This window comes from Pongo abelii, chromosome 18 (assembly GCF_028885655.2).
Source record: "Pongo abelii isolate AG06213 chromosome 18, NHGRI_mPonAbe1-v2.0_pri, whole genome shotgun sequence".
Lineage (NCBI taxonomy): Eukaryota > Metazoa > Chordata > Mammalia > Primates > Hominidae > Pongo > Pongo abelii.
In genome coordinates, this window is record NC_072003.2 from 32108706 (window position 1) to 32123676 (window position 14971).

Genomic DNA, 14971 nt, shown 5'->3' on the forward strand with positions numbered 1-14971 from the left:
TACAGTAATAATCCCTACCCACAAAGTTGCTTTGGATAAATGACTTGATATTTTTAATTAATTTTTTTAGAGACGGAGTCGCACTCTGTGGCCCAAGGCTGGAGTGCAGTCTCGTGCGTGATCAAAGCTCACTGCAGCCTCAACCTCCTGTCCTGAAGTAATCCTCCTGCCTTGGCCTCCCAAAGTGCTGGTACTACAAGTGTGCACCACCACACTTGGCCTTTTTTTTTGTTTTAGAGTTAGAGAATGCAGATCAATGTCTGACCTGTAGTCTAAGCAGCATTTAATGATGTAACACTATTATTAACCCAACCTCACAGATGAAGAAATTGAGGCCCATAAAGGCTTTGCCCACCATCATTCAGAGAAAGGAAGAGCCTAAATTTAGCATTTTAAAAACTGCAGCTTCACTTAAGGGGCACACATTTTAAGAGGATGCCTTGAGAACGTTTATGTATGTGTACACTGGTGATTAATATAAGGGCATTTCCAACACTTCAGAAGGTTCCCTGGGGTCTCCTCCAAGTCAATACCTTCCCCAAGTTAAACACTGTTCAGATTTTTCATGATAGATGTTTTGCTTTTCTGAATTTGATGTAAACAGAGCCATACAGTGTGTTTATTTATTTGTTTCCTATTGTCAGCAATAGGGAAGTGAAATGTTTCTTTGATTATCTGTGGACTCTGAATTTGAAGTCCAGGTACTCCCACAGTAGAAATGGCCTTCTTTACCTTTTATCCTACACCGCCTTTTAAATCAATAACTACTTAGGACTACTTTTTTGGGGGGGCAGGGTCTTGCTCTGTTGCCTAGGATGGAGTGCAGTGGTATGATCATAGCTCACTACAGCCTTGAACTTCTGGGATCAAGCAATTCTTTCCATTCTTTCGCCTCATCCTTCCAAGTACCTGGGACCACAGGTATGTGTCATTGCACTGGACTATTTTCTTCTTCTTCTTCTTCATTTTTGAGACACAGTCTCGCTCTGTTGCCCAGGCTGGAGTGCAATGGCGCCATCTCGGCTCACTGCAAGCTCCGCCTCCCGGGTTCACGCCATTCTCCTGCCTCAGCCTCCCGAGTAGCTGGGACTACAGGCGCCCGCCAATGCGCCTGGCTAAATTTTTTGTATTTTTAATAGAGACGGGGTTTCACCGTGTTAGCCAGGATGGTCTCGATCTCCTGACCCCGTGTTCTGCCCGCCTTGGCCTCCCAAAGTGCTGGGATTACAGGCGTGAGCCACTGTGCCCGGCCTGTTATTCTTATTTTTTGTAGAGACAGGGGTTCCACTATGTTGCCCAAACTGGTCTTGAACTCCTGGCCTCAAGTGATCCTCCCACCTCGGCCTCCGAGGTGCTGGGATTCCAGCCTGAACCACCGCACTTGCTGGTTTTTTTTTTTTTTTTTGGAGACAGAGTCTCTGTCGCCCAGGCTGGAGTGCAGTGGCGAGATCTCCGCTCACTGCAACCTCTGCCTCCCGGGTTCAAGCGATTCTCCTGCCTCAGCCTCCCGAGTAGCTGGGATTACAGGTGCTGGCTGGCTAATTTTTGTATTTTTAGTAGAGACGGGGTTTCCCCATGTTGACCAGCATGGTCTCGAACTCCTGACCGCAGATAACCCACTCGCTTCAGCCTCCCAAAGTGCTGGGATTACAGGCGTGAGTCACCACGCCCGGGCGTGCACCGGCTCTTTCCCTTCTCCTTTTCCTCCTTTCCCTGTCCCTGAACGTAGCTGTCCATCAAGTCACCAATGGATTCTAATTGGCCAATTCTAGGCAAGGCTTCCTGGAACCGCCCCCCAGCCCCCAGAGGAAGCAAATGATAGGGCACATGTATCAACTGGGGGGCCAATGGGAGGATGGCATCTTCTAGCCAGTCCACCAATGGGAGAGCATACTCCTGCCCTCCCCAACTGCCTCTGCAGAGCAGCCTCGTGCCTTTGCAGTTTGACACCTTCCTTTTATCCCGAGAAGGTCCCTTGGAAGCCACTTCAGGAAGGCAGGATGGCAGGGCCTGATTCCCTTCATCCTGCCTGTGCCTGCCCCACACCTCTGCTCCCCAGAGTAGATGGGAGGGGAGGTCTTTCTCAACAAAAATGACATCAATGTAAATATATGTAGTTTCAGGCTTGCACCTGTTATTTCTTTTGTTTTCTTTTTTAATGGAACAACAATCGCTTTGGCTTTATTTTGTTTTTTCAAGAAATGTCATTTTAAAGTTCAAATATCTTGACAACCCCCTCCCTTCCTTTTTCCAAGTTCTGGGTGCTGAGGAGAAACATCAACCTCCCTTTCTGTCTTCCAACCTGTCCCTCAGAGGTGAGGACTGGGGAGAAGGTAGAGGTGACATAGGGTGGGTGGCGGGCGGGGCATGCAGAAGATGGAAAATGGTGGAGTTTAAGAGTAGGAGGAGCTGGGTGCAGTGGCTCATGCCTATAGTCCCAGCACTTTGGGAGGCCGAGGCAGGCAGATCACCTGAGGTCAGGTGACCATCCTGGCCAACACAGTAAAGTCCTGTCTCTACTAAAAATACAAATATTAGCTGGGCATGGTGGCGGGCGCCTGTAATCCCAGCTACTCAGGAGGCTGAAGCAGGAGAATTGCTTGAACCCAGGAGGTGGAGGTTGCAGTGAGCCAAGATCACGCCACCACACTCCAGCCTGGGCAACAAGAGAAAGACTGCGTCTCAAAAAAAAAAAAAAAAGAAAAGAAATTGTCTAAATGGGGTGTGTAAAACAAAAAATTAAGATAATTAGGATGTCGAATTGCCCCGGATGAGGAATATTAAAAGAGTAATAAGGACGCAAAGAGCTTAGAGAAGAAGTTTGCCTGGTGGCTTTCAATGGCCACAGATGGATGGGTCTCTTGGGCCTTGCCTCATTGAGGGTGAAGAAGGCTGCCGGGGGGTCTGAGGGTGTTGTGTTGAGGTGTTCTCATGACCGTCTTTTTCTGCCTTCTTGGCTGCAGGCAGGCATGACCCTGCTGTTCGCAGTGGGTTGCGTCTTCTTCCCGTTGTGCTTTACTGCCCTGCGCTGGGGCTTGCAGAACCACGCCAGCCTGCAGATGGAGAGACAAGAGGCTGTCCTGGTAGCATCCAAGTAAGAGGACCAGGGTGAGGGTGTCCTTCCTGGGGCCATGGCTGGTGGAACTGATCTCTTACTTTCAGGATGAGTTCGTGGTGAAAGCAGAAGCAGAGTGTGGGGTGGAGCTGGGATTTGGAGTCAAAAGACACCAGCAAGCTGGGCGTGGTGGCGCACACCTGTAATTCCAGCACTTTGGAAAGCTGAGGCAGGTGGATCACCTGAGGTCAGCAGTTCAAGACCAGCCTGGCCAACATGATGAAACCCTGTCTGAACTAAAAATACAAAAATTAGCCAGGTATGGTGGCAGGTGCCTGTAATCCCAGCTACTCCGGAGGCTGAGACAGGAGAATCACTTGAACTCAGGAGGTGGAGGTTGCAGTGAGCTGAGATCATGCCACTGCACTCCAGCCTAGGTGACAGAGTGAGACTCTGACTCAAAAAAAAAAAAAAAAAAGACACCAACAGTGGGGTCTTTTGTGAATCATTTAACTTCTCTGAACTTCAGATCCCTCACTGGTAAATGGGCTTAATAATAATACCCACTTTCCTTTCTTCATGGAGATGTTGTGTGAGGATCATGTGAATCAGTGTCTGTAGAGCAGGGGTTGAAAACTGCTGCAGATAATATGAGGGTTGTGGGCTCTGCGGGGGTGATATAGGCTAGAGGACTCACCTTCTCTGCTGAGGGCCAGTGCTGCTCGGCTCCAGCCACTGATAATGTTATATGGTTAGAACGTGGGCCAGTGTTTTCGGAGTTGTGATTCTTTGTCATTGTTGTTGAGACAGGGTCTTGCTCTGTTGCCTAGGCTGGAGTGCAGTGGCACGATCATGGCTCACTGCAGCCTTGAACTCCTGGGCTCAAGCAATCCACCTGCCATAGTAGCTGGGACTACAGGCAATGCACCACCACGCCGGGCTAATTTTTTTTTTTTTTTTTTTGGTAGAGACGGCGTCTCACTATGTTGCCCAAGCTAGTCTTGAACTCCTGGGCTCACAGGATCGTTCCTTCTCAGCCTCCGAAGTGCTGGGATTACAGGCATGAGTCACACTGTACCCGGCTTCCTCTTCTTCTTTTTTTTTTTGAGACAGAGTCTCACTATGTCACCCAGGCTGAAATGCAGTGACACCACCATGATTCGCTGCAGCCTTGACCTCCCTGACAAGTGATTCTCCCTGAGAATCGGGCTGACTCCTGAGTTGCTGGGACTACAGGTGTGCACCACCATGGCTGGCTAATTTTTGTACTTTTAGTAGAGATGGGGTTTCTCCATGTTGCCCAGGCTGGTCTTGTACTCCTGGGTTCAAGTGATCCTCCTGCCTTGGCCTCCTGAGTAGCTGAGTAGAGATGGGGTTTCACCATGTTGGCCAGGCTGGTCTCAAACTCCTGATCTCAGGTGATCTGCCCACTTCGGCCTCCCAAAGTGCTAGGATTACAGGCATGAGCCACCGCGCCCAACCTCTTCCAATTCTTGAATACTGATAAGTAACTAAGAATTTATTTAAGAACTACTATACTGACAACTGCATACTGGCCAAACAAAACATGTCTGTGGGCCGGGTTGGGCCCTTGGGCTGCAGATCTATGACCTGTGTGACAAAGCTTACCATAAAAGTGCACTATCAGCAAACCGTAGGAGGGGGGAGGAGGTACACGGAGCACAGATTTTACTAGGGTGTCTACATGGATTCCCTGGCAGACAAAAAAAGCCTGTCTTTACTCATCCGAAGTGAAACCACAGTTCCATGACCAGCCTTGTAGTCTTCAATCAAGTAGTTACGGTGGCCTCCCATCACCCAGCCTCCCCAGCCTCTGTCCTTTTTGCAGTTTTGCTCATGTGTGGCTTTGGGGTTATGCAACTATGGTTTTTTGGTTTTTTGGTTTTCTTTCAAGATGGAGTCTTGCTCTGTCGCCCAGGCTGGAGTGCAATGGTGGGATCTCGGCTCACTGCAACCTCCGCCTCCTGGGTTCAAGCAATTCTCCTGCCTCAGCCTCTCAAGTAGCTGGGACTACAGGCGCATGCCATCATGTCCGGCTAATTTTTTGTATTTTTAGAAGAGACGGGGTTTCACTGTGTTAGCCAGGATGGTCTCGATCTCATGATTCGCCAGCCTTGGCCTCCCAAAATGCTGGGATTACAGGCGTGAGACACCTTGCCTGGCTGCAACCATGGGTTTGAAACCCAGCTTTCATCTGGGCGTGGTGGCTCCCACCTGTAATATCAGCATGTGGGGAGGCAGAGGCGGGTGGATCGCTTGAGCCCAGGAGTTTGAGACCAGCCTGGCTGACATGGTGAAACTTCATCTCTACAAAAAATAAAAAAATTAGCTGAGCATGGTGGTGTGTGCCTGTAGTCCCAGCTACTGGGGAGACTGAAGTATGAGGATCATTTGAGCCCGGGGAGGTTGAGGTTGCAGTGAGCCATGATCGCACCACTGTACTCCAGCCTGGGGGACAGAATGAGACCCTATCTCAAAAAAAAAAAAACCCACAAAATTTCTAAACCTGTTTCTTCTATAAAACAGGGATACCAAATAAGAATCAGTAGAAATCACCTGGTACTGTGCCCAGCATGTAGTAAAAACTCAGGGAGCTGGATCCCCTTTCCCCCTCCCGTGAAGGGCTGAGGACAAGGAGCTAGGTCCACTATTGTCTCTAAAACCGGCTCTAAATCACCGTGAGACTTCTTGGGTGCTTTCCTACAGATGCCGCTAGAGGGCAGCACAAAACAGCAAATCCCAGTCCCTGGCCTTTCTTTGGGGGAGGCGAGGAGTGGGCTCTGGCAGAGAAAGGCAAACCATAGGGTTGATTATTGAGCTTGGAGACCAAAGGAGTTTGCATAACAGGCCCTTGTCATGCTGAAGTCCACAGGACAGTTGGGATCAGGATGGGAGGCCAGAAGTCAAAGGGGGAAGTGCCTCCGGCTCAGGTCCCACAGCGCGACCCGGGCCCAGTCCCCAGGCCTCACTTTCCTTATGGGCCAGTGAGGAGCTTGCACCTTTCCCACTCTGAAACTAGGCTGTTTGTGGAAGTTGCAGAGGAAGGGGAGCTAGGAGCATTAAGGAAACTGAGGAAAAAGAGAGGGGTGGGAATTTAGGGGAGGCCAGGAGGGGCTGACAGTCTGAAGAACAGGGCCTGGGCATCCTAGGGCTCCCTGGGACTTCCTGAGAGGCAGCTGCCCTGCGCCCTCGCCATTGTCCCCCCTTCTTCCAAACTCCCTGCCCCTCTGACGCCTGCAATGAGAGGGCTCTGCCACTTCTGAACTGGGTGACCTCAGGGAGCCTCAGGATCGTTGCTGGCCCTGTGGGAAGGACAGGCGCAGCGCCCTCGGAGCTCCTGCAGCAGACAGGACATGGGCAGCCCTGCAGCACAGTCAGGTGTCCCCTCTGGCCAATGTCAGCTTCCTTCCCGGCCATCGGATGAGGGGGCCTCTGCGTCTGAGGATGCTGTGTTGAGATGTTTTTGCTCCTATCCCCTCCTTCAGCTTTTCCTTCTGAGAAAGCACCACTTGCTCCCTCTCCCAGGGAACCCTCTCTTCTGCTGGAGTGGGCACCCAAAGCTCGGACCCGGGACAGGCCACAGAGGGATGGCTTGGTGAGGGAGGAGATGCCAGGCATTTGCAAAGTGCTGATGGGAAGCAGGGTCAGGCCCCTGTGGGAGCTCAGGGCCCCCTCCCAGCTGGCCAAGGAGCCCTGGGCCCCCTTCCTCCCCAAGAGAAGAGCTGGCCCCTGTCCCCAGCAGCCCCCTGTGCCGCCGCAGCTGCTGTTCCTTTAAGGGCCTCCCCCTCCCTCTTTCTCTGCTCCCCCCATCTCTGTCGCAGCCGCGGCTGTGGCTCAGAGCTGCATGGGGAGACGCCGCTGCAGGTCCGGTTTCTCGGTGTCTGGTCGGTGCCATCATTTCCCTGCCCCTCCCCCGTCCTCCCCAAGCTGGCCACTTCCCCTCCCCCTCCCCCTCCCCACCGAGGGGGCAGGGGGCTGGGCACGGAGTCTCTATGATGCCGTGTGCGGTGTCTGTGCCGGGCGGCGGGGACTGGGGCGGCAGCGCGAGGAGGCAGTGGAGCCGGGAGAGCGGTGGTGACCGCTGACCGCTTGCCCGGCTGCTCCTCCGCTCCCTCCCGCCCACCTCCTTCTTTTGGGGCTGGCACCCAGACCCACCCCCACCCCCTCCCCGCCTCCTCGGGCCCTCCCAGCCTCTCACGTAAGCCTCCCCTCCCCACCTGCCTGGTGGCTCCCTCCCCTCCCCCATCTGCATCCTCCTCCTCCTGTCCCCTCTTCCTCTCTGTCCCTCACCAAGCCATCCCCTCTTCGCCTCTCCCCATCCCTCACTGGCCTGCTCCTGCCCCCCTTCTCCCATCCTCCCCTCCCCCGTCTCTGCCCAGCCGGCCCCCTCCCGACTCCCCAGTTTCATCGGACTCCCTGGCCCCATCCTGTCCCCGCCCTGGCCCCTTTGTGCCCCTTCCCATCGTTTTCTCCCTCCTTCCCGGGCTTGGCGTCCCTTCTCCACCCTTAACTCCTTCTGCTCGGCCTCCCTGCCCCTTCACGGCCCGCCTGCCTCCCTGCCCAAGTCCTGAGCCACCATGCTGACCCCGATGGTGGCCGGGGGGGTGGTGTTCCCCGGACTCTTCCTCCTCTCCAAGAACACGCTCCAGCGGCTGCCCCAGCTACGCTGGGAGGAGGCCGACGCAGTCATTGTCTCAGCCAGGTAAACCACTTTCCTTCCCCTCAGCCCCTCTCTGCTTCTTGGGCTTCTCAGGGAATGGAAGGGACCTGGCACTTCTCTGGACCCTCAGCAGTGGGGGACTGGGAGCTCCTGTGGGGGTCCGGGGCTTTACCCCCAGGCTTCCTCTCTCCTCACTGCCTGCCTTGCTCACTGTTCTGGGAGACCTCATCCAGCCCGGCCATCTGGTCTACTAGTGTTCAGCCCGCCTCTCTCTTCTTCCCGGTACACCCTCCCACCCTCCAAAACAGGGCCGGCATGCGGTGAAGACATTCCTATAAGACATTAGGGACCGAGGCCAGGGCCAGACAGCTAGGTGTCACTCAGGGCAAGTGTTTGGGGGCCAGGGATGGAGGAGTGGATGGTACAACTCTACACCCCTAGAACAGGGCCAGAGTGCAGAGTGGAGGCTGGTGGCAGTCAGGAGACAGTGAGAAAGTGACTGGGGAGCTTGGGGTCACAAAGGGTCCAGAGTGAGGCCTGCGTCATGACTGGACAGCTAAGCGGGGCAAGAACCGGCCCAGGCTCCCCTCGTGGGGAGAGGCCCGGGCCAGCAGTTCACTCTCAATGGGGTCTCACCTCAGGACGGACACCCTGCCGGCTTGAGAAGAGGGAGACTCAGTTTCCACAAATGGAGAAGGAAGAAGGTGGCAAGGAGTGGGGTGGACTGAGGAACAGCAGCCGAGCGGGCTGGAGAGCTGTGAGGTGCCCGTGGTGGGGCACATCTCAGGCAGCCCAGCCTTGGGAGAAGGTGGGCAAGGACTGGCCCGAGAAGTGGCTGAATGCAAAGTGCAGTTGTTAGACTAGCAACGAGGAGAAATCAAGGCACACGCCTCTTCCCTTCTGCCTTTCTAGCACACCTCCCTCTCTCCCCCAGGCTGGTGTCCTCCGTCCAGGCCATCATGGCCTCCACTGCCGGCTACATCGTCTCCACCTCCTGCAAGCACATCATCGATGACCAGTAAGTGCTGCGAGACCCCCCCTGCCCAGGTGCCAATGGTTGGCGTATACGGGTAATCCCGGAAGACCCCACATCTTGGAGGGAACTCTGTCTGTAGTCCCCAAGCCCTTAACTTGGGCCTGAGCAAGTTAATTGCAATAACCGCAACTCAACACCCAGGGATAAATTTATCCCGTCCTGTCCTTAAAGGTCAGAACCAGGGGGAGAAGGAGCAGGGATCAGAGAGGATCCTCAAAGCGCTTTCTAGTCGGCTTCCAGGTCTCCCGTGTTGTCGTGGACTCCCCACCTCCTCCCTGCCTTCCACCCCAGGAGGCAGAGACCCCATTTCCAGTCAGCACCCAGGTGGGGTGCCCCCTCCTCATGCCAGGCTCACCCCTCAGCCCCTCCCAGAAACCAGGCATCTGGCACCCACTCCACGCGTGAGGGAGAGGAGAGGGGAGAGATGACACGCACAAGACCACACACGGCCAGGCAGTGCGGGAGGGAATGAGGGTGAAGAGGCCAAAATGTGGCTGGGCAGCTGCTGCAGTGTCTGGTGCTTGCCAAAAAGGCCCAGAGGTGTGCGGGCAGGAGGCGGGGGACAGGGAGGAGAGGGGCCCTGTCCGTGGTGCTGACGGCCGCCCTAGGTGACCCACGGGTGGCCCATTGCAAGTTGCCTTAGAGGTGCCCACAACACCCTCTTTGTAGCTTTCAGCACCGTTTCCCTTCTGTGGCAGCCACTGAGTCCCAGGGGACATTCTCTGGACACCCCTGATGGGGGGTGCCCTGTTTCTGTTTGCCTCTTCTTTTCCCGAAGATGAGTTGCCTCTTCTGTGGTGAGGCAGCGGCCCTTCCTGGAAGGGCTTCAGCGAGGGGAATTGAGTTAAGTGGCAGCTGCAGAGGACAGTTCTTGGCTTAACTCTTTCTTCAGACCCTGCCTAGGGACTTGGCTGCTTCTTGGTCTCTGCCCGCCCCTTCCCACCCCTGCTCCAAGGATCCAGCACTTGAGCCTGGGATCCAGCACTTCCTCCCCAGCCTTCACATGCAGAGGTCACCTTTTAGCTTCTTCACCCCCCTGCTCCCCAGGCCCCCCTGTGTCTGTTCCTGTCCTTCTTCCCTGCTTTAATCCTCAGGTAGGTGGGGAGGATCTGGGTTAATCCAGGGCAGCAGCTGTTCCTACTTCTGAGCACCTAATTGCCAAGAGGGTGGGGATGGGATTTAACACCTCACATGACAGCCCAGGGCCTGGTGGCCCCTCCTGGTCTCCTGCACCAGCCCAGCTGTCCCATCTCCCATCACCTCTGCTGGGCCTGCATTCTGGGCAGCTTCCTACCCTGACTCCTTCAGGCCACTTGGGCCCTCTCTCCCTGTGTTCCCGCCTCGAGTTCTCTGCAGCTGCCCCTCCCCTCTCATCTTTCCCTGCCTCTGGGCCGCAGCTCCACACCACTGCACCACAGTTTCAGGTTCCCTTTTCCCTGATACCGTCCCTGCTGGAGAATGGGCTGGCTCCACTCACAGGCCGCCTGCCCCAGGCTCCCCATCCTCAGAGGCCTCAGCCCCAACTTCTCCACGGCCCCCTCCACGTGCCTCATGTTTGGTGATGGCTTCTGGCTGACTCTGCTTTCATCCCTCCACCCCTTGTGGGGTGAGCACCCCAGGTCCTTGCCTCTCTGACCTCCTGCCCCCACCCCAGACCAGTCTCGGGACTACAGGATTTAAGAGAAACTGCCGATGTGCTGACTCCGGAAGAAAAATGCTGTCTTGTCTGTTCATCCATTTCTCATTTTTGTTTACTCTCCAAGTACATGGAACTTTCTTTGTCCTTGGCTCCTTTTGCTCTGCATTTTCCCCTTAATGCTTGGCTGTCCCTGAAAAACAACACAAAACAGACAAGAGATTGGGTGACTTTGGGGCAGGGCGAACAGCGCTGACAAGACCTCTCACTTTGCCAACAGGGTCTGTCTCTGATGCCTCTCGGATCTTCTGGGGACAGTGGGGATGACAGTGAGGGCTGTGGAGCCACACTGCCCATGTCCCTTCCTTGGCCAGGTTACCTAGCCCTTCTGTGACTCACTTCCTCACCTGTACAGTGGGGATGATGGCCACACCTTCCTTTTACAGGGTTTTGGGAGGGGTAAATAAGTGTATGCATGGGAAGTTTGGAAGAGCGCCTGCCCCAGGAGGCAGGAATGGGCGTCCACCCCTGTAACCTCTCTCTCCAGCACTCTCGCCCCTTCAGCTGTTGCTGGTCCTAACCTCATGGTAAGGTTAGGACAAATAACCATGGCAAGGTCCCACCTGCCTGGCCTGGGCTTATTTTGGCACTGTATCTGTGCCTTTTGGTCTGTGGGCATCTTCTGGTCTTTTCTTTTCCCTCCACTGTACTTCAGAGAGAGAGGAACATGGGTGAGTTCTGAGGCCACAGGTTTGAATCCCAGCACCATCTCTTACTAGCTGCGTGACTGTGTGACCTTGGGAAAGTTTCTCACCCTCTCCCCTCTGGATCTCTCATCTGTACCCGAGACTCCGCTCCTGTCCAGGGCTGCCATGCTGACACCTGAGATCTGCCACCACTCACTGGTGTCCCCTTTCCTCCTTGCTCCCCCACCCCGTCTCTCTGCCCAACAGACACTGGCTGTCCTCTGCCTACACGCAATTTGCTGTGCCCTACTTCATCTACGACATCTACGCCATGTTCCTCTGTCACTGGCACAAGCACCAGGTCAAAGGGCATGGAGGGGATGACGGAGCGGCCAGAGCCCCGGGCAGCACGTGGGCCATAGCGCGCGGCTACCTGCACAAGGAGTTCCTCATGGTGCTCCACCATGCCGCCATGGTGCTGGTGTGCTTCCCGCTCTCGGTGGTGAGTCCCGGGGAGCTGGGCGGGCGGGGTGCGGGTGGCCTGCTCCTTGGTCCTGCTGGTGCTGGCAGGAGCCTGGGAAGCCCCGGGTCTGGGTACTGACAGCCAAGCAGACCCAGCGCATTCCCAGGGAAAGCTGTGGACAGGCAGGGTTCACTGAGCACCAGCTCAGGGGCACTAGGGTGTGGGGGCAGCCCGGCTCCAGGCTGGACGATGCCCGGCTGCGGCTCTTTGGATCTGTGGTTGCACATCTCTGAGCCTTAGTTTCCTCACCTGTTACATAAAGGACACAGTCTTTCTGCAGGACCGTGAGAGGGATGCAGCCAAGTCATGCACCTGCTCCTGCACCCAGGTGTTCTTTCTCTTTTTTTTCTTTCCAAGACGGAGTCTCTCTCTGTCACTCAGGCTGGAGTGCAGTGGTGTGATCTCAGCTCACTGAAACCTCCACCTCCTGAGTTCAAGTGATTCTCCAGCCTCAGCCTCCCACGTAGCTGGGATTACAGGTGCCCGCCAACACGCCTGGCTAATTTTTTTGGTATTTTTAGTAAAGACGGGGTTTCACCATGTTGGCCAGGTTGGTCTCAAACTCCTGACCTCGTGATCCACCTGCCTCGGCCTCCCAAAGTGCTGGGATTACCGGCGTGAGCCACCGCGCCCAGCCCTGCACCCAGGTGTTCTGACGTTCAGAGTCAAGCGTCTCCCAAAGTGACAGAGGGGAAAGAGGAAGGGCGGGGGCTGCCCAAGAACCCAGGGGGAGCCCCAGCTCCTCACCCTCCTGCCTCTGTGCTCAGGTGTGGCGACAGGGGAAAGGAGACTTCTTTCTGGGTTGCATGTTGATGGCAGAGGTCAGCACGCCCTTCGTCTGCCTTGGCAAGATCCTCATCCAGGTGAGTGAGCACGGGAGGGTGCGGGAACCCAATGGGGAGGTCACAGGAAGGGGAGGGACCTTCAAGGTTGCTGCCAAGGGCTCTGGCCCCTTCGTCATCCCCCCCTCACCCCGTGCCTTTTGAGCACCTGGTGCTTGTGTCCTGGCAAAGTGTCCGGTCTGGGAGGAGCTGCCTGCTAGGGTCGCAGGGAGGCAGGGAGAGGGCCAAGGGGGGCCGAGCCCTTCTGCTGCAGCGGCCACCGTGTCTGTGTCTCCTCAGTACAAGCAGCAGCACACGCTGCTGCACAAGGTGAACGGGGCCCTGATGCTGCTCAGCTTCCTCTGCTGCCGGGTGCTGCTCTTCCCCTACCTGTACTGGGCCTACGGGCGCCACGCCGGCCTGCCCCTGCTGGCCGTGCCCCTGGCCATCCCTGCCCACGTCAACCTGGGCGCTGCGCTGCTCCTGGCCCCTCAGCTCTACTGGTTCTTCCTCATCTGCCGCGGGGCCTGCCGCCTCTTCTGGCCCCGCTCCCGGCCGCCCCCGGCCTGCCAGGCCCAGGACTGAGGCCAGGGGCCAGGACCCTCCCCCTCCCCACCCCCACCCCTGTGGAGACAGGGCTCTGGGGCTGATGGCTGGGGGTGGGAGCCAGGGTCCTCTTGCCCGGACAACCCCAGGACTGACGATGACCCCGAAAGGGAAGAGGCCCCATCTCTCGGGGACTGTGGGGGTGGAGAGAGGGGACCTCTTCTCCCTAGTGTGCCCCCTTCCTGCACACCCCTGCACTGGAGGAGGGGAGGGGGCACCGCCTCCCACCCACTGAGGACAGGAGGGCTTGTGGGAGGGAGACCGACAGGGTTTCAAGGGGACCAGGAGTCAGAATGTGGGGAGGCGCCTCTGCCAAGGCCATCCCAGCCCCTATGCTGCCACCCCCCAGGGCTCCCCATCACCCAAGAGGAGAGGACGCCCCAACTAACCCCCGCTGGCCCTCGGGCCTCCCGAGTGGCCAGCTGCAACCACGGCTCCTCTCCAGGGTAGGCCAGCTTGAGGAATCTTATTTATTTTATTTATTTACCCAAATTTGAACTAGTCTGTTGGGCTGGGGGAGGGAGGTGGCTGCTACCCCCAAGCCTTCCCAGTGCTGACAGCCCCCGGGGGCAGGCGAGGGTGCCCAGTCCCTCACCATCGGCTGCACATCGCGCCCTCGGGCCCTGCCATGTCCCTGGTGCTACTGACCTCTCAAGGCTTCCTCCAATCTGGGGTCGGGGGACCCTGGGAGGTGCTTTACAGACCGCTAATAAAAGACGATCTGCGTGAACGCCACCAAGGCCCTTGCCACCAAGTTCTTTGGGGCTGGGAAAGGAGGAGGTGGGGGGCTTGGGCCATGGGAAACAGAGGGGGCGGGATCCCCGGCTGCTCGCTGGGCAGTCAGGGAGGAGGAAAGCAGGGAACTTTTGCTCATCAACAGGAGAGGAGGTGGGTGTGGGTGCTCAGGTTGAGTCCAGAGCCCTTGTCCGGCTCTTTAGGCCCCTTTCTGGAAGTTTCTGTGGGGCATGGAGATCAGAGGGGAGAGGTCACACCCTGCCCCGGTAGAACTGGGGTCTTCAGCCGCTCCCAAGGAAGGTGGTGGTGGGTGGGGTTGGAGAAAGGGGGCAGGCCTTACATGTGGGTGCAGAACTGGAAAAGAAGAAAGAAGAACGCCACCACCAGGAAGCCCACCAGGATGTGATGGAAGAGCCCGGGTCTGGAACCTGCTAGACAAGCAGGACCCTTAACTCCCATCTGATGGCCCAGTGAAGGGTCTGGGGCTGCTCTCCTCCAGGCCCTGGAGGGGAGGGAGGTCTCTTCTCAAGCTGGTTCATACCTGAGTTAATGAACACGATGGGTTTCTCTCCAATAAACTGGGCCACAGCCAGGAGCCTGGCTTGGTCTGAGTCCGGATAATCAAAGAAGTCAGGTCTGTCTAAGAAGCGCGGAGACTCTGTCCCCAGGGCTGACGCCGTGGCACGCTTGGGTCTGGGTGCTAGGACCCAAGCAAAGTCTGTGACAACAGCCAAGCTGACCCCTGCCTTTATCTCTTGAGGCGGAAGCTGACTTGGGACCCTGTGAGACCACCCAGCCTTATTGCAGAGGCTGTGGAGGGTCTTGATTTCCCTCAGAGTCAGCTGGGTGCACCACGACAAGGCCCACGGTTGTTGGGGGGTGGGTGGGACCAGCAGGATGGGAGAGAAGAGTGGAGAGAAAAGGAGAGGGTGCAGGGTTGGCTTCCGAGTCCCTAAGTGGGCATCACACTTTATGCCCCCAGAGCTGCCTGCCTTCCCGCTGCTCCCAAGACAGCTTCTTACCAGTTTCTATGGCCCCTAGTGCAGCCAGCCACACCCACACCAGCACCCATGGCCACAGCCTCATGACTCCTATCATGAGGTGGGGGCTCTGTGATGTCACAGCCCAGAGCTGTTCTGATGGCACTTTGGGGTGAGGGGAGAAAGTGCTAGGAGCTGGGACCCCCCCCATC

General features: G+C 56.5%; 2 protein-coding genes across 16 annotated transcripts; one reads left to right on the top strand and one right to left on the bottom strand.

Moving 5' to 3' along the window:
- Window positions 1-1919: 1919 nt before the first annotated feature.
- TLCD3B (TLC domain containing 3B) lies at window positions 1920-13779 on the top strand. 2 transcript variants are annotated; one of them, XM_054533786.1, is made up of 7 exons: window positions 1920-2103; window positions 2256-2315; window positions 2964-3094; window positions 8671-8754; window positions 11362-11596; window positions 12385-12480; window positions 12739-13779. In XM_054533786.1, exons 1-7 carry the CDS (start codon window positions 2065-2067, stop codon window positions 13021-13023), a joined length of 930 nt encoding a protein of 309 aa, XP_054389761.1. In that variant the 5' UTR covers window positions 1920-2064; the 3' UTR covers window positions 13024-13779. The 2 variants fall into 2 exon arrangements, with proteins under 2 accessions (XP_054389761.1, XP_002826353.3); XM_002826307.5 differs by lacking the exons at window positions 1920-2103; window positions 2256-2315; window positions 2964-3094 and adding an exon at window positions 6912-7778.
- On the bottom strand, window positions 10476-14970 carry C18H16orf92 (chromosome 18 C16orf92 homolog). Of its 14 annotated transcripts, none has more exons than XR_008514473.2 (5): window positions 14802-14907; window positions 14321-14559; window positions 14120-14207; window positions 11528-11866; window positions 10476-10601 (listed from the first exon to the last, which is right to left on the bottom strand). XR_008514473.2 is itself a non-coding variant. In XM_024234113.2 (5 exons), the coding sequence occupies exons 1-5, from the start codon at window positions 14968-14970 to the stop codon at window positions 10524-10526; spliced, it is 576 nt and encodes a 191-aa protein (XP_024089881.2). The 14 variants fall into 14 exon arrangements, 7 of the variants coding, with proteins under 7 accessions (XP_024089881.2, XP_002826354.2, XP_054389764.1 ...); XR_008514471.1 differs by having other exon boundaries at window positions 10499-10601; window positions 14321-14479; window positions 14802-14970; XR_008514470.1 differs by having other exon boundaries at window positions 10499-10601; window positions 14120-14210; window positions 14321-14479; window positions 14802-14970.
- Between the last annotated feature and the right edge of the window lies 1 nt (window position 14971).